This window comes from Melanotaenia boesemani, chromosome 20, assembly GCF_017639745.1.
Source record: "Melanotaenia boesemani isolate fMelBoe1 chromosome 20, fMelBoe1.pri, whole genome shotgun sequence".
In the NCBI taxonomy this organism is placed as follows: Eukaryota; Metazoa; Chordata; class Actinopteri; order Atheriniformes; family Melanotaeniidae; genus Melanotaenia; species Melanotaenia boesemani.
The window spans coordinates 18,720,166-18,742,754 of NC_055701.1; the positions used below are offsets into that span (position 1 = coordinate 18,720,166).

At 38.8% G+C, this 22,589-nt stretch overlaps 1 protein-coding gene across 1 annotated transcript; it reads right to left on the reverse strand.

Annotated features, from left to right (window-relative positions):
* Positions 1-1,471: 1,471 nt before the first annotated feature.
* LOC121631676 (phospholipid phosphatase 2-like) lies at positions 1,472-21,784 on the reverse strand. The gene is made up of 6 exons (XM_041972675.1): positions 21,509-21,784; positions 4,992-5,143; positions 4,626-4,888; positions 4,144-4,201; positions 3,341-3,517; positions 1,472-2,546 (listed from the first exon to the last, which is right to left on the reverse strand). The coding sequence occupies exons 1-6, from the start codon at positions 21,567-21,569 to the stop codon at positions 2,397-2,399; spliced, it is 861 nt and encodes a 286-aa protein (XP_041828609.1). The 5' UTR covers positions 21,570-21,784; the 3' UTR covers positions 1,472-2,396.
* Positions 21,785-22,589: the final 805 nt, after the last annotated feature.

Sequence of the window (22,589 nt, forward strand, 5' to 3'; positions counted from 1 at the left end):
TGCTTTTTAACTAATCAGCCAATCACATGGCAGCAACTAGAAGGGGTCAAGATGACTTGTTCAAGCATCAAAATGAGAAAGAAGGTGGATTTAAGTGACTTTGAATGTAGCATGGTTGTTCTGAGTATTTCAAAAACTTTCTGATCTACTGGGATTTTCACACACAACTATCTCTAGGGTGTGAAAAATAGAAAATATCCTGTGAGCAGCAGTTGTCTGAACAAAAATGTCTTCTTGATTTCAGAGGAGAATGGGCAGACTGGTTTGAGTTGATAGCATAGCAACAGTAACTGGTTACAACCAACATATGCAGAATACCATCTCTACTCACAATATGTCATTAAAATAGATGAGCTGCAGCAGCAGAAAACCAAATCAGATGGCATTCTAGTCAGCTATGAACAGGAAACTGAGGCTACAATTCAGTTTCTGAAATTTTGAAGTAAATTGCAAATGCTTTACCTGCTCCGATGAGTCTGTTTCAGCTCTGATTCAGATGGTAGTCAGAATTTAGTGTAAACAATATGAAAGCATGGATTCATCCTGCATTGTATTAATGCTGCTGGTGGTGTAATGGTGTAGGGAATATTTTTACAGCACACTTTGATTTGGTCCCTCAGTACCAACTAACCACCATTTAAATGATAGAGCCTACATGAGTATTGTCCATCTCTTTATGACCACAGTGTAGCATCTTCTGATACTTCAAGCAGGATAACGCACCATGTCACAAAGCTCAAATCATCTCCAATTGGTTTACTGTCCTCCAATGGCCTCCACAGTCACCAGATCGCAATCCAATAGCAGTAGAGCAGCTTTGGGATGTGGTGGAACGGGAGATTGTCATCACTGATGTGCAGCAACTGTGTGATGCCATCATGTCAACATGGAGACTAACCTCTGAGGACTCTTTCCAACACCTTCCAACAGTTCTGAAGGCAAAAGATTTCTAACCATCCATTTTGTTTTTAGAGAAGGAATGCAATTTATGTTTTAGTTTATCTCAAGCCTTTTGTAATGGCATATTTTTGACATTCAAGTCTCGGTTAAAACTTATTTTGGCCAAATTTTCACACAAATCTGTCTATAAAATGAATCTTATGAAGTTGTTATGGTTTGAACCTTAAAATACTAATGAAACAAAAGAATTTGCTTCATAACTGTAATGGGTATTTGATTGAAATCCCTCCACAGTGGGGTCTCTACATACTCGTTGAGAGGAAAAACTATTATATGTACCATGCTCTATTTAACTGTGTGTGAGTGGTTCAACAGGCCCAACTCCAACTCACAGCCACAGGTTCAGACTTGAACCCTGCGTCAGTGTTTTACACTATGAACATGAACAAGAGCACAACTCGATGAATGCACAGGGAAAAAAATCAAAATCATTCCTTCACTGACAGTCACTGCAGAGAACTTGTATGCATATTTGTCCTTTTGCTATTGAATGAAGCACACAGACATTGAGCATACTGACTGGTATTTATAAAGAAACTTCAGAAAACATCCGACAGGCTGAGGGAAAGAAATGATAACATTATGTACGGTTCCACTCAGGTTACACGCTTAGAAGCAGGGAAAGAAGGTCCGTGAAGGCATTTACTTTGCAGACTTGAAGCATGAGAAAAACAAACATAACTGAGTTTATGGGATGAATAAACCTTTAAAATAGTACTTGAAAAAGTGTCTTAATAAAAGAAAAAAGTTTTATCTGCAACATCACAGTAAGTTAGTGGTTACACATTCTTAAAATTCCACTTAACATATATGATACAGAAGTTAAAAAACAAGATAAAAATGTTAGTCCTGTACAATATTGTGTAGCTTTGTGATACAACATGTCCAAGGATGGTAAAATATCTGCAAAGAAACAAACATAACAGGTGATTACAGTCTAGCTCCAGTGTAAAAAAACCAAACAAAAGGTGTATATATGACTGTAACTACTGGAAAACATTCAGCATCCAAGGTTTTGTTTGTTCTTAAGAACAGCAAAGTCTAATTTAATAGATTTTATTTAGCAGTCAATTTCAGTTTTACTCATAAAACTTACTCTCATACAAATCTTACGCTTCAAAGAGGAGATCATTTAAAAATATATTTACACAACCGCTGCAAGCTGTTGCACAAAATCTCTCACACTCACAAATCAATCAGACATATTTTTGCAGCAGACACACACACACCCACACTATAAAACAGACATGAAGCTTCTGTTCCAACAGGTTTTGGGAATCCAGGCTTTTTTTTTTTTTTTTGTAGAATTGTTGGGAATACATCTTGGAGATCTCTCTCTCTTTTTGTACTTGTCACTTTATCTTTGGGTAATTGAGCTGCTCTTAGAGCGTAGGCACAGGTTGGTGAGAGATGCTGATGTGGGTGCTGTTAAGAACTCATACAGGTCTGGAACAGTTGTAGTGGTTTCCATGCTGTGAGTCTGAAGGCTGTGGGTTCGGTTTCTGTTCAAGGTGTTCGGTCTCTGGTGTCTCTGGTTTGTTGCAGGGCGGAGGCCGCTCCTTGAAGAAATCAGACATGTATCGGACCTGAAAGCAAAAGAAAAAAGATGGTGAAGTGACAAAAACAAGCTGACATAGACCATGTTATGACTTGTAAATACACAAATTGGACAGACTGTTACATTTGGAACAATTAAATGCAGAATTTATGCGTGCATCCTTCATAGCTCATTCCTACAGAACATTGTATGAGCTTCAGGTAGATTTAAATTTGTAAATAAATGGCATTTATAATAGAAACATTTAACAGGTTATGTAGCATGATGGTGGATGGCCTTGCTAATGAGAAGTTCTCTTTTTTTTCTTTCTTTTTAAAAAAAAAAGAATTTAGAAATTGTTCTTCTGTACTTTACCAAACTATGCATTCATTCATCGCAGATAAGATAAAGCAAGGCTTGCCAGGCCTTCACCCACAGCACCGATGTTGTCCTTGCATAAGCTGAAGACTTTCTATATCTGGTGGAAAAAATGTGTTTGCACATTTTGACTTTGTGCACACGCCATTTTATAAATCTGTCCCAAAGTTTCTCAACTTAAGGCAAAATGTAACTCAGCTGCACATTAGTTAGCCATGCCAGAACATAATGTGAACTAGACAAATTACATTCAATAAAAGAGGATGAGATGTGTTTAAGGGACACATTTTGTGCAAAAATATCTAAATGCATCATAAGTTTCTGTCTTTACAAGACTAGATTGTTAATTTTAAATAGAGGAATCTAATTGACGTTTAGATCCTGCATAGAAGACACAAGCAACTCATCAAAAGCTTGAACTTTTCTAACGTCACGCCACATCAGAGCATCCAGAAACAAACTCACAGTGAGAACAGCAATGAGAGCTCCCTGCAGCAGCCCCACCAGGACGTCACTCCAGTGGTGTTTGTTGTCAGAAATCCGTGTGTATGCCACATACAGGGAGAACGCCAACAGGAAGAACTGAATGGTGGGCCGAAAGAGTCTTGTCCACTTCCCCTGCATTCTGGCCTGGACGTAGAGCTACACACATGCACAAAAAACAAAAAAAAAAACAAACAAAAAAAAACACATTTATAATCACCTTGTAACTGTCATCTTGTAAGTGATAAAACACCTTTGGAAAAGTAGACAGCCCTGAAATCTGTTTTACATTTATTTATATTCAATTTATTACTTTTAAATGGATTTTATTGCAATTTAATCATTTAAAAAAAAACACTTTGTTAACTGCTTATTAAACTCTGCAGGAACATTTTAGGATAATGCCATGTAGTTAATAACAAATACAACCAGTGTTTTTTTTTTTAAACACATATCCCTGATTATTATATTCCAGTTTGCACCGCTTTAATTGGTTTAGACATAAAAATGTCTAAAATATCTTAAATATGTACATTTATGTAAAATATTTTAACGATTCTAAATGTAAAAATCTTTTTTATGACAGGAGTGTCTAAAAAAGAATAACCAGGATTGTACCTAATACAGATTCCAGCTATTGTAAAACACAAACTATTATGAAAATGGCATTTCTGAAGTGGAGCCTCACATCTGTCTGGATCACTTTCTCCTGTTTTGACTCTTGTGTGTTTTTTGGTTAAGAGTCATTTCACAGCTGCACAAAGCAGTAAAGGCTGAACACTCACCGAGAGGAAGAGCATGCAGTACATCCCAAAGGATGAGTGACCCGAGTAAAATGACAACCTGAGGGAAAAAAGTGAGCATTTTGAGTTGTGTTTTTTTTTTTTTTTTAATTCCACTGTTGTCATGCAAAACATATAATGATTAAAGATGGTGAAATACGTTTCTAGACTCAACATGTTTGATGTAAATATGTTCTTGCACATTGGCTGTCTGTAAATACTAAAATTAGTTCATAATTTCATCACAGGCACATGTGCAGTTTTCCACCCACGTACATCTGGCATGAAAACAATGTACGAGTTTAAAAAGCAGTCAGTATAAATCCAGTATGTGCTGACAGCCAGTGTACCCAGGAGACCGGTGTTGCATCAGATGCAACAGATATTAGTTTAAACCGGTAAATATTTAAGAAAAACATCCTTTCTGTCCTTTTAATGCCAGAGCCTTTCTGTATCAGTGCAGTGAAGGATATTTAGCAGCTCACCTGGATTCAGTCACATTGTGCGGGTTGCCTGTGCAGTTGATATGCAACATGTATCCGTTACAGCTAACGGGATTGCACACAGACAAAAAGTTTGGGCGAGGACGACCAATGCTGAACTTTGCCAAATCAGTCAGCGACTGGCTGACTGCTGCCCCAAACAGATAAGTGCCAACCACCTTGTAGAGAGCAGAGAGGTACTGGTTGAACTGGGAGTTGGAGTGTAGACGTTTGATGTGCACCAAGTAGGCCTCTCCGGTAGTGATCTGTCAAGAGATGGTTAAGAGATGGCATAAATATGTTATTTATTTATAACTTAGTAACTTCTATGTTCATCGATGCAAATACAGACTAAAACCTGGGGCTCACAATGACTATGGAGCAGGTGATGGTGACTGCAGCCATGACTCCATGTGAGATAGTGTCTTTCCTATAGGGATACTTGATGCTCTCATCATCGCAGTAGATTCCTCTCTCATAAGGAGTGAACTTCACAGTGAGAATGGCGGAGGGCATAGCCGCTGAAATAAAAAAACAAACAAACAAACAAAAAAACATATTAAATGTGTGTGCCAAACATTTACTCTATTACAGACTAAATCTGATCTGGTCTAACCTCCATATACGTGTTTAAGTAAAACATGAAATCTATGGTAATGCATATATTGTTTTGCTGTAAGTCTGCAAATTTTAATTTTGTTTTGTACTTAGTAGGATTTCTTAATAACCTGACAAACATATGGTTCTACTCCCCAATTATAACAGTGCAGCCCAAAGAAAACACCAGCAATGCTTCCTCTGAAAGCACAAGTATATCCAACAATATACATATGCAGAGAAAACCAAATGGTGTTGCTAAATCAACACTTAAACAAGGAAGTAACAGGATGGGAATTGTATTACAGGATAATGTCATTATATTTTCCATATACAGCTGAAACACAGTCATTGTGCAATGCAGAGATGACATCATGTTTGTGTAACACATGAAATAACAGTATCAGTACTCTAACCAGTACAGTTTAGAAATCCCAGAACTTCAACACAACTTTCCCTCATCTTACTTTTGAAACATTTTATTCTAAAAGAAAAAATAAATAAGAGATAACATGCTGATTGTTTTATTATCTTGCATATACACTAACCCAGCACTTCATTAGGTACACCTGTTTAATACCTAACCATCCAATCACATAGCAGAAACTTAATGCTTTCTGGAGAAAGAAAGAAAGAATCGGAACGGTCCTAAAAAAAATAAATAAATATTGAGTGAGCACCAGTTGTTTGGAGCAAAATGTCTTGTTGATGTCAGAGGTAAGAGGAGAATGGACAGACTGGTTGGAGATGATAAGAAGGCAACAGTAACTCAAGTAACCTGGTTTCAACCAAAGTATGCAGAACACCATTTTTGATAGCTTAGCATGTCAAACCTTGAAAAAGATGGGCGACAGCAGAAGATTGGAAAAAGTTCCCTGATATGAAGAGTCTCTATTTAAGCTGCAACATTCACATGGTAGAGTAAGAATATGCTCTATAAGTCATAAAGACATAGATCCATCCATCCCTTATCAACATATTTTGAGGCACAGTTGTGAGGGTGGCTTGGCTTAGTGAGGCCAGTATGGATTTGGGGGGGGGGGGGGGACGAAAAAAACAAAAACAGGAAGCACGGCTTAAACTCCAAAGTGCTGAATTTGAGAAATAAATGCAATTTTTTTCTAACTGGAATATAAAAAGGTCAAAAATAAATCCTGTGGGAAAACAATGGCAAGACATTCCCAAAAAAAGAAATGCTGACTACTTCTGACCTGAAGGAACATTTCTTAAAAACATAGTTCCTGTGACAAAAAGTCACCCTGAAGAGAGGTTACACCAGAAACATATGAACCAGCTGGCAGCTGATCGGTCCGATTGTTTGATCATTGAGATACAAACATTAGCCTTTTTTTATTTGTCTTTTAAATATATTCAGGCCCTTTTTGTCAAAAAGCCAGACTCATAAGTCAGCGCAGGGATGATAGATGGACCTCAGCATAGTGAGCTGCAGCTAAGGAAACAGCTAAGAACACACTGAAAGGACTCCACTTCTGCCTTTGAGGAGAAGACCCTGGTCTGCCAAGTCAATGAATTTGTCATCAGCGGCAGCAGCTTCACCTCTATCGGTCACATTTGCCCTCTATAAAGGAACTGGCTGTCACTGTGGAAACACGTGGGACATAACAGCTATGACCTTTGACTTCAGGGGCCGTGTCTACATTGTGAAGGGCCTGGGAGCTGAGCACTTTAGTGGGACACACACTCACATACTTGTGAATCCATGTGCTTGGAAACATGCTCATACACACTCCTGACAAACAGGTTTTTTAACATGCAGACTTTTAAAGAGATACATGTATTTATAGGGCTGTAATGAAAACTAGCTTACGTCTGCGCTTTGTGTGGGACCGACAGAAAACCTTGAGTTTAATAATTTTTTCTCTATGCCAACAAAAGAGGACATAAAGCTGTCAGTTAAATCTGAGTGAGACAATAGTCCGATCTACAGGGCTACTGTCAGAAACTTTCTCCACTACAATCTTTAAATAGTTTTCCTGTTTTCAAGCACGTCCCTGCTGAAACTAACAACAACGAGGCTTGAATGGAGTTTGTTTTCTCAAATAGGAGCAGTATATTTACTGGGAAAGACAATAAGATCAGGTCTTTGTTTCCTTCCTTCAGAGTACACCTGCCACACTGATGGGCAGAACTAAAACAAAACTACATAAATACAAAAGAAGCTTTAAAAGTTACGTGAATCAGACACGCTTTTGTTGAATCTGTGAATAAGATAAACCCTACTGCCACCAGATAGTGACAGTACCAGCCACACTGCTAGTGGCCATGATTCAGTAGAAGAAGTAGTTGTCCTAACAGGATAAAAGGAGAGAGTTCTTCAGGAATTACTTCTGTAAAAATCTGGGACATTATGTTATATCTGAGAAGATATCAGTCAAGTAAGCCTCATTTCTTTTCCAAAACAGGCAAAAACCACCTCAAGGGAGTGAATTAGTGGACTTCTTATCCCCTTCACATACCTTACATGCAAATGTACCTAATGTCTTGTGGTCCTCATTGTAATTAGGGCCCAATCCCATTTCCTCTCCTTGCCCTACCTTCCGCTTTCCAGAAGTAAGATGCCCCTTTTTCTTTTAGGGTCAAGAACTCTTAGCTATTTAAACGGCCCCACGATGACCATGTTGAAGGGCTAAATGGCCGCTACTCTGTGATCCCTAAAAGAAAAGGGGAACATTACTTCTTTGATAGGGGTATGGTCAAGTGGTAGGGCCAATGGAGAGAACTGAGATGGGCCCAGTTCTCTGTGGCAGCTTATCAAGGACACACATTTTGTTTTCCACTCCTCTGCTTCTTGCTTGAGGATGTATAAAGGGTATAACAGTATGGTGACAACAGCAGAACTGGTGCACTTGTGACAAGAAGCTGCATGAAACTCTTAAATTTCTTATTATGTATTATATATGTTGAAAACTGAATATTAGCAAGAATATTAGCATGGTATGTTATTATATTCTTCATTTTAGGTTTCACAAAAAAACATTTGATTCCAACTGTTTCTTCTAGTCCATAATCTCAAAACAAAAAGATTTGAACAAAGCTGAATATTTTTTAAAACATTCAGACTATAAATTTACATTTTTCACATCAGTAAATCACAAAATTTATCATAGGACCTGACGTCACACCTCGGACCAGTTGGAAGATTTGCACCACACTGCACCTGATCACAGAAATAATGAGCTGTGGGAACTTTAGCTAAAGATAAGTTTCCTCCTAGCTGTGAATTTGAACATTTAGCATAAACGTCTTGAACTATAAAATATAAAATCACTTTTAAATGTGTTATATTATAAAATGTTTACCATATAAATGTCTTCAGTAACACTCAGATATTAGTTAAGTTATGCGTGGACACCCACACACTTAGGTAAAAACTTCCCAAAGACTTTTTAGAGACAGGATTAAAAGGTTGGATAGGCCCAAAATGCAAAATGAAGTTAATGAAACAACATAAAATGTCTTGGGCTCATACTGTCGCACTGAGTTTGCAGCCGTTTTCATTTTAAACTCGCTTTTAAAGATATTTATAATGCAGCATAACATACAGCTGCTCATGTTATCGACATTTTTACTTATTGTCTTCAAACACCTCTCAACCTTACCATACTTTATCTCACTTCATAACTCAAATGATGCAGCAGTTTTTCCTGGTATCAGAAAAAAGACTTAGATGGACTTTTATGTTAGGAGTTTTTGTCAGGATGTCTTTACAAGTCTTGGCAATGAGCTGTGATGAGCAGTTTCCTCTTTAAGGAGAACTTATTTTCATAAAGAAAGCCCTCCCTTTGCTCTTCACATCTACATCTTCATTATTCCAGCAGGTCAAGCGTGCATTCAGCTTCACTTTGAAGTTAAGCCCAACCGGTGTTTATCCTTGCAGGGTGCAAGGATAACATTTAGATAAGAGCCTGCTTGTTTGACACAAGTCTCTAGAGGTTACACACTGACCGGGTGGAGATGTCAGTGGACCGAGTTGGGCAACCATCTTCAAAACATATGGATTAACAACAACTAAGCTTATTCAGCCACAGACTCTATAAGGAAGTCAATCCCCCTTCATATCAGAGCTCTGGGAGCCGAGCCCATGGAGTGTTCCTATCATCTGAGTAGGACTGGCTGTTTTTATCTGCTATTATTACAGAGGGCTTGGTATGTTTTTATAGGCTTATGCAAGTGGGGCGATCTCCCCTACCCTACCAGAGGTGTAGGGTCAAGCTGGACGAGAGGGGACAACCATTGCCCATATTTACCATTTAGGCAACACAAGTTACAACAGAAAGAAGTGCTGAACCAGGACATTTTAAACCCTCTTTTTCCAACACACGTATGACTTCATTTAAGATCCTATCACCGACTATCTGCTTCACTCTATCTAATGTAGATAACAACTTTGTAAAGTAAAAACTTTGTGCATTTATTAACTGTGTTCAGTTCTGTAGGTTAGTGTGTGTGTGTACATAACCCATGGTGAAATTTAATTTTAAACAGAAATACTTCTCTCATTACCCCATAGATGTCAGTGGAAAAAAAAAACCAAAAAACAGGGACAATTTCATGTCAGTTCAACTTGGGTCTTAAAAAAAACAAAAGTATATTTGTATTTTGTTGTCTGTAAGGGTTCTCATAGGTTGAGTTAACATTGTGGTGTCTTTTAACATTAAGATGCAAGAATAGAGTAGAATCCTGGTCTGAAGAGTTGGCTCTCCTGTGTTGAACCATTTATCTAGTATCGAGTAGTTGCTTGGTTTTCCTGAAGTGAGGCTACTGAATACCTCACTGAAATGAACTGCATTAATAAGGTTGCTTCTTTTGAGACTGTGTAGTCAGGTCCTTTGGATGAACCAGTTTCAGGCTGACAAATGTGGTCTTTGTTGTAATAAAGTCCTTTTCAGGCCCGGATTTGATGATTTTTGTGTATTTTGGGCCCAGTGTGTTCATAAAATAGGTTAAGAATAGGAAAAAAGAAATTAAGGAGAAAAAACAAATCTCAGTTTAAAAAAGAACCCAAATATGGGGAAATTTTTAACTCATGATAATTCACTGCAACATATTTTATTTGTTTCTACGTAGATGTAGAAAATGACACACTGAGATTTTAAAGTTTGGGACCCAGTAGTAAAGTCTTGCTGCTGACTTCATAGCCCATTACACTAAATATTTGATGGCTGCAAATCACTGCCTTGTCAATTTGCAGTTACCTTTAATCAACTATTTTACCTTAGCAAATGTTATTCGGGTGTATGTATGCAGTTTTAAATCTAACCTTTGAGCTGTACTTTCTCCATGACTCTACAACTGCAAACAATACAACAGCTGAGATTTTAAAATGGTTTTGTACAAAGTAGCGGCCTGTATGTGTCTCAGAAAGCGTCTCACCCACAGAGTTTCTGCTGACTTTTTGTCCTCAGAAACAAATGTCCACTAGAGAGATAACGGAAGAAGGGAAAGTATTGTTTTACGCTTTTGTAATCTCTACTGGCAAAAGCACAACCCCAATTCCACTTTGAGAAAATAAACATAATGGAATTTGGGATCAGACACAAGTACAACTTCCCCTTGACCTCTGACCCAGAAGGAAGGGGGAAGTGTTCCTGTTATTCAGCTCTCAAGTGGCTGTTGGACACGCTGTAGGGACCACACTGCGGGCCTGTGACAGCCAAACAACTGAGATATTTGTGAGAAACAGAACAAGAAACAAGCAGCAGTGATGCATGTGTACATTTGTCTGAGGTCTGCATGCCAAATCTCAGCAGACAACTGTGAGATCTGTGCGTCTGCAGGGTGACCTCACAGGGATTTGTGACCGGTGTTCCACATCCCACTGAGATGGTCAGAAAACAAATATTTAACTTGTGGAAATCCGTCTATTTATGCAGGCAAAGTTTTTTAATCCTCATGGCTGGGTGTTTTTTTTTTTTCTCTTTTGCTGCATTCCCTTTAAATTACCTCAAAGAACAGTGTGAGAGCAACAGTGTGTACTTTACTGCAATAACTTTGTGAGTCAAGTTTTATCAATTCATGGCCTTCACTGTTTAAAAATTCTTTGGCCGCAAAAACTTCCAATGCTTTCAGGAGTACTTGTCGTCACATACAGAGCATCCCTTCCTAAGAGAATGGGGATTTTTCCTGGGAATGTCCCACACAACACTTTTTTCCCATAAGGACGACAATGAAAAGCAAGTTTTACAAAGTCCACCAGTGTTTTTATTTCTAAATTACTATTGCCATCCTTTACCTTTAACCACTGAGGAGGTTCAGTAGGTCTTTTGTGCAAAGTTAAACCAACAACTGTATCCCTTGTTGTCAAATGACTTAGATTAATTCAATTTATCAACTCTTTTCACCTTAACTTCTAAAAACTAATCCAAATAACACTTTAAATGTAAATATATATATATATATATATATATATATATATATATATATATATATATAACAACACTTTAAAAAGATTTTTGAGCTTTTTTGTCTCCTTTTATTTTAAGTATAGGAACACAGAAGTTCTCAAGAGAATAGTCACACGAAAGTTCACAATACAGACTTTATTCCAAATACTGTGGTATTTTTCAGGTAAGAATTAGTACTGGGTGGTATACTTGATCATACAGAAAACCGGTTTTTATTTTTGTTATGATATGAATTTGTCTTATACCACAAACACGGTTTTTCTTGGCCAAAACAACATTTGGAATGTGGTGCAGTTGGAAACTGAGAGGGGACGGTTTTTTACTGCTGCACCACTAAAACATGCATGCAGCAGAGCACCTGTTATTGGAGATACTGAGCGTTGGAAATAGATGAAGAAAGTTCAGAAAGAGAAGCTGTAGTAGATGAAGTTGAATACGATAGCTCTGAATAACTGCACTAGTTTGACCTGGTTTAGATGGCAAAAATGAACTCTTGGTCTCTGTTCTGATTAGCTGTTTGCTAAGTTCTGTCAGAATTCCTCATTAATTATCCTATTTAGGAGTACTCTGGCTGTTACCTACTGCAGTGATTGCCTCCAAATACTGCATACCAGAAAAAAGGAATACCCTCTTAAAAGCTCTTTATATGCAAATTTAAACCTTTGTTTTATACTTGTCTGACTGCTTGATGTAGCGACTTAAAATGCGTTGCTCGAGTTAAACTTTGTTTCGTATCATCTGGTTTCATGAGTTTCCCACACAGGTTCTGAGAATTGCTTCTTTTGGTTTCTTTTGTATAAAATACCGGTGGTCTGAATCCATACCATTTAGTCCGAGCTTTTCCACAGATCCGCTCAGTTGTAGTGTTTCACGTACATTAAAAAATGTATTGGAGGGGGTGTTCTTTAAACCTTTCTTTTAAAATTGCCATTTAAAAATTCACTGCAGACTGGATTCAGGTTATCTCATAGTTTGCATCATATCCTGTCGATAAATAGTTTTTATAGTGTGAACAATCAGTTGTGTAGACTTGGGAGGGAGGCTGTTATCTTGTGGTGACTTTGACCTTCAATCAAACAAAGAAAACCAGAAATCCTTCTTCCCTTTAAGAAACCACCACATTACTGAGCAGAGTGTCTAAAACCACAAGAGGACAATAAATTCAACAGCACAAAAAAACCTTTGTGTGTACAGTATTTAAGCGCACACACACACTTAGATTTTCACACAAGGCTGTCCGAGAACAGGCGTCAACACTTCCTGCATGACTGACGCATGTTTGTGAGAAGCAGGTTCTGCTTTTGTGTCTATGTAACATAAGAGTCACATGCGCATCAACATGTTAAAGTGGCACAAAAATAATACTTTCCTGAGCTAAACAACAACAGATGTTGTCAGTCACTGTAATGTGATCATATCTGCACCATGAGTGCATTCCAACCATGTTTTAAATGCCTGTGTAGTACGTTATTACTAATCCTGCAACAATTCAACACAGCAAAGACACACACGACACGCATTCCCATTTCCTTATAGTGGACTTTTTATTTCCCACTTCTCCCAGCTATAATGTTAATGATTGTTTTATTTGTGGCTCTTCTAATGTGGATCAATCATTAAAACTGGATTTTAATATCTGCTGTATTTTTAGCGTATTGAGACACTCTGGATGTTTAGGTTTCCCTTGGCATCTTTAGTAAAACAAAACAAAAAAAAGTTGCAGTTTGTTGCTCATTATTTTGTCATTAAATGTACAAATTCACAGTGTACTACTTTACATTATAGCTGCAAGCACGATAAATGAAAAAGTCACAGCTATGGTAAAATTTGAATTTCAAAGCTTACTTTGCAACATTTCATTAGAAAATTAGCATGTTTCTATTAAAAGCTTTATGCTTCATTTTCACTGTTCAGAAAAAGAACATGGGGACTGACTAATGCTTTAAAAAAACACACATGGAGACACTGTTTAACTCCTGATAGTAAATATCTTGTGTGTGTTCTGCAGCATTTTTTTGTTGGTTAAATAAATACTTGTATAATACTTGAATGTTGAAGTGAGAAATGAAAGCCACCAAATCTGTTTCTGAAACTTTGCTGAGATTTACTACTTCTGCTCAATGAACCAAAAGTTATTTAAAAGTTATTTAGCAAACAGTTACAGTGATAGTGAAACTGAACCATAGAGCAGCAACAGCTGGGATCACTCTTGTTGATATGCAGCTCATAAGGCAACAACTCTTCAATTTATCTTGTACAAACAGCCTTAAAACTGAGACAAACAACATTAAAAGACTATAAAAGGAGAGATTTATGTCACACACACACACACCATTTGTCACATTTGGCTCTTTGCTGCAGGGCCTCTTGACATCCTCAATTTAAAATGCTCTAGTCTCACTCATTTTCTCATCTTATCCAACAGTTTGTTCAATTCTGCAAAACAGCTAATTAATTGAAGTCAGGAACCATCGAAAACCTGCAGGATTATGGATTTCGAGGACTGGAGGGGCTGTATGCAATGACTTCAAAGGACAATCACATATATTATGTTTGATAAAAACATAACTGCTGAAGTTCAGTAAGCAAGATATTTATTTTCCTGCAGAATTTCACATTTTCAACCACAGAAAATATAAAAATCAAGAATCACTTCCTTTACTCTGATATAATCAAACTGCACTTAACACAGAAAAAAGTGCAAAAAATTCATACTCCAAAGAGTTTTCTGTCAATGCAATGTTGTAAGGCATCTAGTTACTTTCAAGGACAGTAATCCTACAGTGTAATCTGTTTTTAAAGTAATCCGACCCAACACTGCATGTCATTTGGCAGCTGGTAATGTTATTGAGTAACCAAAGAAAAATCTTTTCTGTGGGAAGGAATCACTCTCTTTGGTGTTGACTTTGTAAATCTGCAGAACTTTTCACAGCTACATGCAAAAGCTACATAACACACTGAAGGAAAAAGAAAAGCCCAAAAAGAATAATATATCTTTAAAGGAGCATCAAAGCTGAAAGCACTGAGCTCTAAAAGTTTCTTCACATGGATTTGTGAAAGATCCCATGCACTGAAAAGATGACTTGTGCTCTTTTTCTTCCTTTTAAAAGAAAGAAATGTTATTTGTTCCTCAGGGTCCTCGTCTCCTAATGTCCCAATGGGGGTTCCATGTTTCCAGTGGTCCAGTATTCTAATGGTTGATGTTGTTTAGGGTGCTGGATGGACCTAATGCCATTATCAAATTGTTTTGTCTTCCAATCTGATAAAACAGAGAATTTGATCAGCAGATTTGACGTTTCTTTCTGTTCCAGTTAAACGTATGTAATTCATAACCTTTTTGTCTCCTAGTGGATGTGGAATAGTATGAGTGCATGTGAGCAAGTGTTTGTTATGTACACTTGCAAATAGGCCTGTCACGATAACAAATTTAGCTGTACGATAAATTTTCTCAGAAATTATCGCGATAAACGATAATATTGCGCAGAGCGCTAATGTGTCATTTTGAGACCATTCTCAACTAATATAGTGACATATGCCGTAATAATGCAAGTACACATTTTCAAAGGTCAATAAACTAAATAAATAAAAGCGCCTTTTTCACTGTTGCATCTTCAAATAAACAAGACAAGACAAGCATGCCGGTTTTAATGACGAACCAAACTTCAGCACTTTACATCGAACAAAAACCCGTGTTCTTCTTCTGCTCTTCAAAATCTACTGCTTGTGAAACAAAGTCATTCTGCCCTCTGTTGGCCTTATAAGTAACTACAACCCAGCAGTTAGCTGGGATACCACATTCACATACGCCGGGACACCGGCCCAAAAGTTATGCGGCCCACTGGGAATCCTCCCAAACCTCTCGATTAGCCGGCATTGCTCTTAATGTGTATTTTGTCATATACGGTAGTATATAGGCTGATTCTATTTGCGTAATGTGCCTGCGGATTACAGGGGTTATTACGGTAGACCAGGAAGTGGGGGCTTTGTACTGACGTCGTAAGCTAGAATGTGTGTGTTCTGCTTACATGTGGGAAGCAGCGAAACAATAAAAGAGGAGATGCTTGCATCTATTATTTACATATTTCAGCATGAGAATCGGAGGTTTAGCGCGAGAGCGTGAGAAGCCACTTAAATACGCAAGTCTCACGGCCATTGCGTGTTGGCAGCCGTGCAAAACAAATGCGGCTTACCGGCTCGTGCTGCAACATGCTGCAGTCAAGTGTGACACTAGAGAGATCACTCTGCAAGAAACCAGAGCGTTTAGTCGAAATACTCCATAGTGAAACCTATTGTCATACACAGTCTATGGTAAAGGGGGGACGAAAAAAAATTATCGCGGCCGGCAAACTTATCGTGCTCTTATTTTCTTATCGTTCAATTAATTGACTTATTGCTTATCGCGACAGGCCTACTTGCAAATCATATTTTGCATATGTTTTATCTGCTGTGTAAAGTAGTGACAGATACTAGATGTTACATGGAGATCAATCTGCATAGTCAAACCCTAAACATACTATATCTACAAAGGACTGTACTGTTTTGACTGGTATATTTAGTTTAGTGTGTTCACATGTAGTTCTTATGTTCCACCACTAGGTGGCTAACACAGCTGTAGTAATGTATCACATCCGGCAGTAAGCGTGGCTCAGAGAGGCTCGGCATCACGTTGCTATTGTTTGAGCTGTGTCAGTGATAGTGTGCGTCCATCAGAAGTAAGTAATCGTATTTAGGATTTACTCTTGCCTTGTATAAGCCCCTGTACTCTGTTTCCCTTGTGTTTGGCTGAGAGTAATTGCCGTTCTAAGTTCTTTGAGAGTATTTTGGGAAGCTAACTTTTAGCCATTCAGCATAGCATATTTACCGCCTGTCAGTAGAACGCTGTTTCTACGTTGATAACTGTTTACAGAGCCTCTAATCAGAACATCAAGCCAAGCAGCTGGTGAGTCGACTGCATACGTTACTCTTGGAACGTGGATTTGAACTCAGAGAATGGGCCAGCAATGTTCCAGCTGTCATTGAACACCTGCCCAAAGACTCGAGGTCAGAGAGCAGCACCCTCTGGTTCACTCAACAGACCGCTGACCCTCAAGAGCACACACTCGGACTACTGTGGCAGTGTAAGTAAGACACACTCCGCTATTGTCTTCTTGCCCAACAATACGATCCTCCTGGATACATCGTTCCATATACAACCCGAGCCAAGATCATTGTACAGCGTCTTTGGGCCAAGAAGAGAGATTGGGACAACCCTAATCTCCCTGCAGATCTGCTCCAAGCTTGGAAGTCATGGGAAGAAGAACTTCCTCAGTTATCCCACATCACTTTACCTAGATGCTACACTGAGCGCAACACATACCGTAGCACCATTACCCAGACCATCCACGTGTTCTGTGATTCATCTGAACGCGCTTGTGGGTCTGTAGCGTATCTGCGCAGTGACAGTGGTGATGGTCAAGTTCAAGTGGCATTCCTAGCTGCCAGATCCAGAGTTGCACCAAAGAAGCAACTATCCAAACCTCGACTCAAGTTGTGTGGAGCTGTAACTGGAGCACAGTTAGCTTCAGTGCTGCTCAAAGAACTCACAGTCCAGATCCGAGAGGTGGTATACTGGACAGATTCTACCACAGTACTTCACTGGCTACAATCTGACTCCTACAGATATAAAGTGTTTGTAGGCACAAGAGTCGCAGAAATACAGGAGTTATCAGATATCAGAGCCTGGCGCTACATTGATTCAGCCACTAACCCAGCAGATGACATCATGAGTGGGAAAACACTATCCCAGGTCACTGGAGTGAGTTGCTGGAGTCAAGGGCCCTCATTTCTTCTGCAACGATCTGATCAGTGGGCTGAGGTACCAGCTGGCCAATTCACAGAAGAAACAGAGGAGCTGAGGAACACATTGTTTTGTGGCTGGACAACAAACGCAACAGATCCAGCTATATCTGATGTTCAGCAGTTTAACACCTTTCAAGAGCTTCTAGAAGCTACTACACAAGTGCTACGTGGGGCGGCTAGTGTCACGTCTCCTACAGCTGATGACTATCATAACACTGAGTTAGTGCTCCTCAGACACGCCCAGATGGAGAACTTTCCCAAGGAGGTGACACTACTCAGATCTGGTAAAGCTCTCCCATCTACCACCAAAGTGCTCACCTTAGCCCCTGAATACGATCAGATTTCAGGTTTAATCCGTGTTGGAGGTAGGCTCCGCAGATGTGATAGCCTAAGCCCGGATGTGATGCACCCCATTCTCCTCTCCTTTTCTCACCCAATCTCCAAGCTCCTGATTCAACACTATGACACCCAGCAGCACCACCCTGGAGCAGAGCGTGTTTTTGCGGAGCTGCGCAGGAAATACAAGCCCGGCAGAAATGGCAGACCGAGAAGGATGAAATCACTGCCGGCACGATCAGCAAGCACCGAGAGCTCTCTAGCAAGTAGGGACAGTGATGAGTGTCATACCTGGAGTAGATGGACGTGTGAGGACAGCAGTGGTTCAAGTAAAGGACAGAACTTACACTCGGCCTGTCGTTCGTCTCATCACGCTACCAGCCCTGCCTCAGGACAGTACAGATACCCAACAGTCAAATTTACATACCAAATTTGGGGGCGGCTGTACAAAGAACTGTACTGTTTTACCTGGTATATTTAGTTTAGTGTGTTCACATGTAGTTCTTACGTTCCACCACTAGGTGGCTAACACAGCTGTAGTAACGTATCACATCCGGCATGCAGCGTGGCTCAGAGAGGCTAGGCATCACGTTGCTATTGTTTGAGCTGTGTCAGCTGTGTCAGTGATAGTGTGCGTCCATCAGAAGTAAGTAATCGTATTTAGGATTTACTCTTGCCTTGTATAAGCCCCTGTACTCTGCTTCCCTTATGTTTGGCCGTTCATGTGAGATACATCATGCTCAGTGCATTAACAGTTGCTTTATTATTTATGGGCATTTATGTTGTATATTTAATAACCAATTATAATCAGACATTTAGGCACATGTTTATCCCTGTGTGGACAGTTACATTTACCAGGGGAAACATGTACTCATAATTTGTATTTCTTTTATTCTTTTTGTAGAAAACCACACACACACCACTGTACAAGAGGACCGATGTTCAGAGCTCAGCATCCTATACGGGGAGCTATAGGTGGGTTTTAAATGAGACAACAGTTGGGAAAACTGGCTCCTAATCAGTGACTGACTTGTGTAACTGAGTAATTAAATTTCATTCTGATAGATACTATCATGTGTCACTGTGAAATGGTACCTACCCTTTTCAAAACAGTTTCTACTTTAATATCAAATGCTGAATTAGTATTGGGCATTATACCTGTTCATATGAAGAGTCATTTATCTATTTTTCTTATACCACAAATGCTAATTTAATTAACCAAACAAGGTTTGGAATGTGGTGCAGTGGAGGAACTGTTTTAGCGGGGACATATTTCACTGCTGCACCACTAAACCTCCACGCAGCAGAGCAGCTGTTTTACTGGAGATGGTGGATGTTGAAAAATAGAAGAAGTTCAGAAAGTGAAGCAGTAGCAGATTTTAAAGTTCAACATGATGACACAGAAAACTTGTATGTGATGTCTGGAGATATTTTGGTTTTAAAAGCCTGGATGTGGATCAAACAAATACTGCTTGCAAATCCTGTTGAGCTAAAGTTGTTGCCGGAGCAATTTGCTGCACCACCTTAGCCACAAAAATGCTTCGAAATACCGAAAATGTATGAAATTAAGATCAGCACCCTGCACATACTCAGGTAAAATTAAAAAAAGGAAACTGCAGGCGCAGTCTGAATCATGAAAATGAATCACGCTCCTTTGCAATTAGCTAACCGCAACATTTTAAAAATGATACATCGTTTAGCCCTAAATCCGCCTATCTGGCATATAAGGTTAACTTTACACAGAAACTTTGGAAATAGAGTTGTGCCTACACTCAACCCAACTGTTGCAGCTAAACTTTTTGAAAGTTTTCACCATAAACCATGTGTCTGTGTCTTTGAACACAGATAGCAATCCTTACATAAAACAGTCTTAACATTTGGGTTATTTACAAGAACAGTTTTTTTTTATTATTATTTTGTCCATCTTCAGTTTCACAGGTAATATTTAAAAAAATCATCAGCATAACTTTAAATGTTGAAACTGTTCTGTCTTATTACATCAGCTACAACTGAGATTTTATCATGATCACAAGCTTCCAACATAAGCTTTCACTTAAAAGAAAACTGTCTAAACTTGCCAACTGAGAGTCATCCTAACTACTTCTGTAATCAACCATTACCTCCAAATTCACTTTAGACAGCTGTGACATTGACTCAGCTCTTAATTAAGTATCTGCTTGCAAGCATTTGTCCACAAAAGGAAACACAACTCTTCTTGTAAACTGGGGGAGACATAGCTTGACACTTTTTCCTCTTTGAATTCCATTAAATCATCAAGTTGATAAGAAATCGTTGTGTTTACCCTGAACGGTTAACCATTAAATTCTCTTCAACAAGTGAACATTAAATCTGCTTACAGCTGAAGGCCTAGATGAATCTCGAGTGCAGTAACAGTCATTACCATTCCTCCCTGTCCCTCCCCAGCTGGATTCACAACTGAAAACATACATTCAAAGTCTACACTCACACACAAAAATACTGTAACCTGTAATGTTCCTGCAGGAAAATTCTGAATTGTGCCCAATGCTTCTCATATATCTGCAGAAAATCAGCCCTATCAGAGTCACACGGGTCTTCTATCATCATCTCAGCAACAGCCTTTATTAGAAATGTGAGAAGTGTGACACAACCAGCTGGAAGATACCCATTAATGCCTTTATGTCAACCTGAGAGTGCAGAGCAAGTCTCAACAAGCCATTTTGTTCCCTGTACAGGACTTTCTCATAGACACCAAAGCCCACCCTCAACACATTTACTCACTCGTGTGTCGTTGTGAGGCCATCCCATGACACAATGCACTCCTTACAATTAAACTTCACCACTAACACCGAGTCTAAACTCCATCTGGCCTTTTAAAAACGTATTAAAAACAATGGTGCTGGACCCACATTTGTCTGTTGAAGATAGAAGGTAGGACATCCACCACCTGTGTGCACACACACACACACACACACCTGATCTACAGTTTCCAAAACAGGATTTTAACTGTCAGAGAGAAAGAGATTCATAGACAATGATCTCTGCTCTTCCTCCCTTAAGTTTAAAAAAGAGAGGGCCAGTGGATACAGGAAGAAAAAATATGCACAAAGTCAGGGAATTCACAGAGCACACATTTTGCATTAAAAAAAAGTGACAGAGAAATTCTCTCTCACACACACGCACGCACGCACAGCCACATGACATGCATACACTTAAACATCAGTCTCAGCCAGTGGACTCATCTGTCCGCCAGTCATGTGTTAATGACTGATAAAATATCAATTTTCCCATCTTCACTGGGATTTTATCTGTAAGGAAATCACTTCAGTCACTTCATGGGTCAACAAAAGCAATCAGTGTTGGGAAAGTTTCTGTTCGGCTTGTTTCAACAAGACAGAAACCAATGACAGCTTGCAAAATCTCCTGCACAATTTTGTCCTCCCAACTACGCATCCAGCACTGGAATAACTTTACTTTTTATCTGGCCTTAGGAGGATTTTCTGGTAAAAACTCCAAGTTTATTTTTAGTGTGGCAGATCTATAAACCAAATGTGTCTCTGTTGACTAATCTTGTGAGTCGCTGTGCACGAGGTAGCAGATGGTTATGTATCACTTGAGTTATATCCCTGATTTTTCTAACAGAATCGTTGCAAAATGAAACTGGCCGTATTTTCAGCCATGTTGTCAGCAGGAGGAAGGGAGAACACTTACCAACAATGACACAAAGAACATCCACCACGATCAGAATCAGCTTCTTTGCCTGCTCTGCCATGTTTCCTTCGACGCCGCGTTACTTTCATAAATAAATCACCTTACAAAATAAACTAAATAAACCAAATAAAAATAATAATAATGTCTGCACACCTGATATAACTTTGACCTAAGCAGAAACTGTCTATAGAAATAAACCTGCTGTTCTTCCGCTTGTACTGCTCTGCGTACCTGCCCGCCTGTCAGCCGGTCTGCGTGTCTGTCTGCGCAGGTAAGACTCGAGCTCGCGATCCGTCCCGCCTCTGTGCGGGGCGCGGTTTCTCTAAGCAGATCTTTACTAATTTGAAGTTTCTAAACTCAAAACCAACCTTTTCTTTACTCTCACACTATTTCTGCTTTTCCAAAATATTCATGTGAAATATTCATGTAAAACTCAACTTAAATGATAAAACATTTATTTCAGAATCTTAACGCATTTCTTTTCTTTTCTAGTTGATTGTTTTTCGTTTTGATAATACCAAGTGGTTTTGTATAATGTACATCGTCGGAGAGCGTAATTTATCACCTTTACAATGTCATATAACGTGTAAGGAGTCCTTTCTGTGGAATGAGAAACAGAAAAACTTGTGAGCAGTTAAAAGTTTTCCTGTTGGTCCTCACTCTTGTTTTGAGTTGCAAGAAAATAGAATATTCCAAATAATTTTTTAACATTTTGGGGGGTGCACTATAACATTTAGCCGTGTTGCTCATTCCACAGAATGACAATTTTTTACTTATTATACTTTGTCGCAAAGGTAACTTATGAGCAATGTGATTAAATGGCAGAACTAATCGACCAAACACAAATTTCCTTACTTTTTGTACTAAGTTTATTTAATTCCAGTTTCATAACCTTTAATGATATTCCTACTTTATCCCCCTTTGGGTAAAAAAATAGCCAGACACACAGTAAACAGGTTCATATACCCTATGTCATTTCTAATCTTTTCTCCATGACTGTCACAAATGAAATAAACAAGTGTACATACACCCACACGTCCTCACACATTATTATCAATAAACAATAACCCTGAGAAATGGA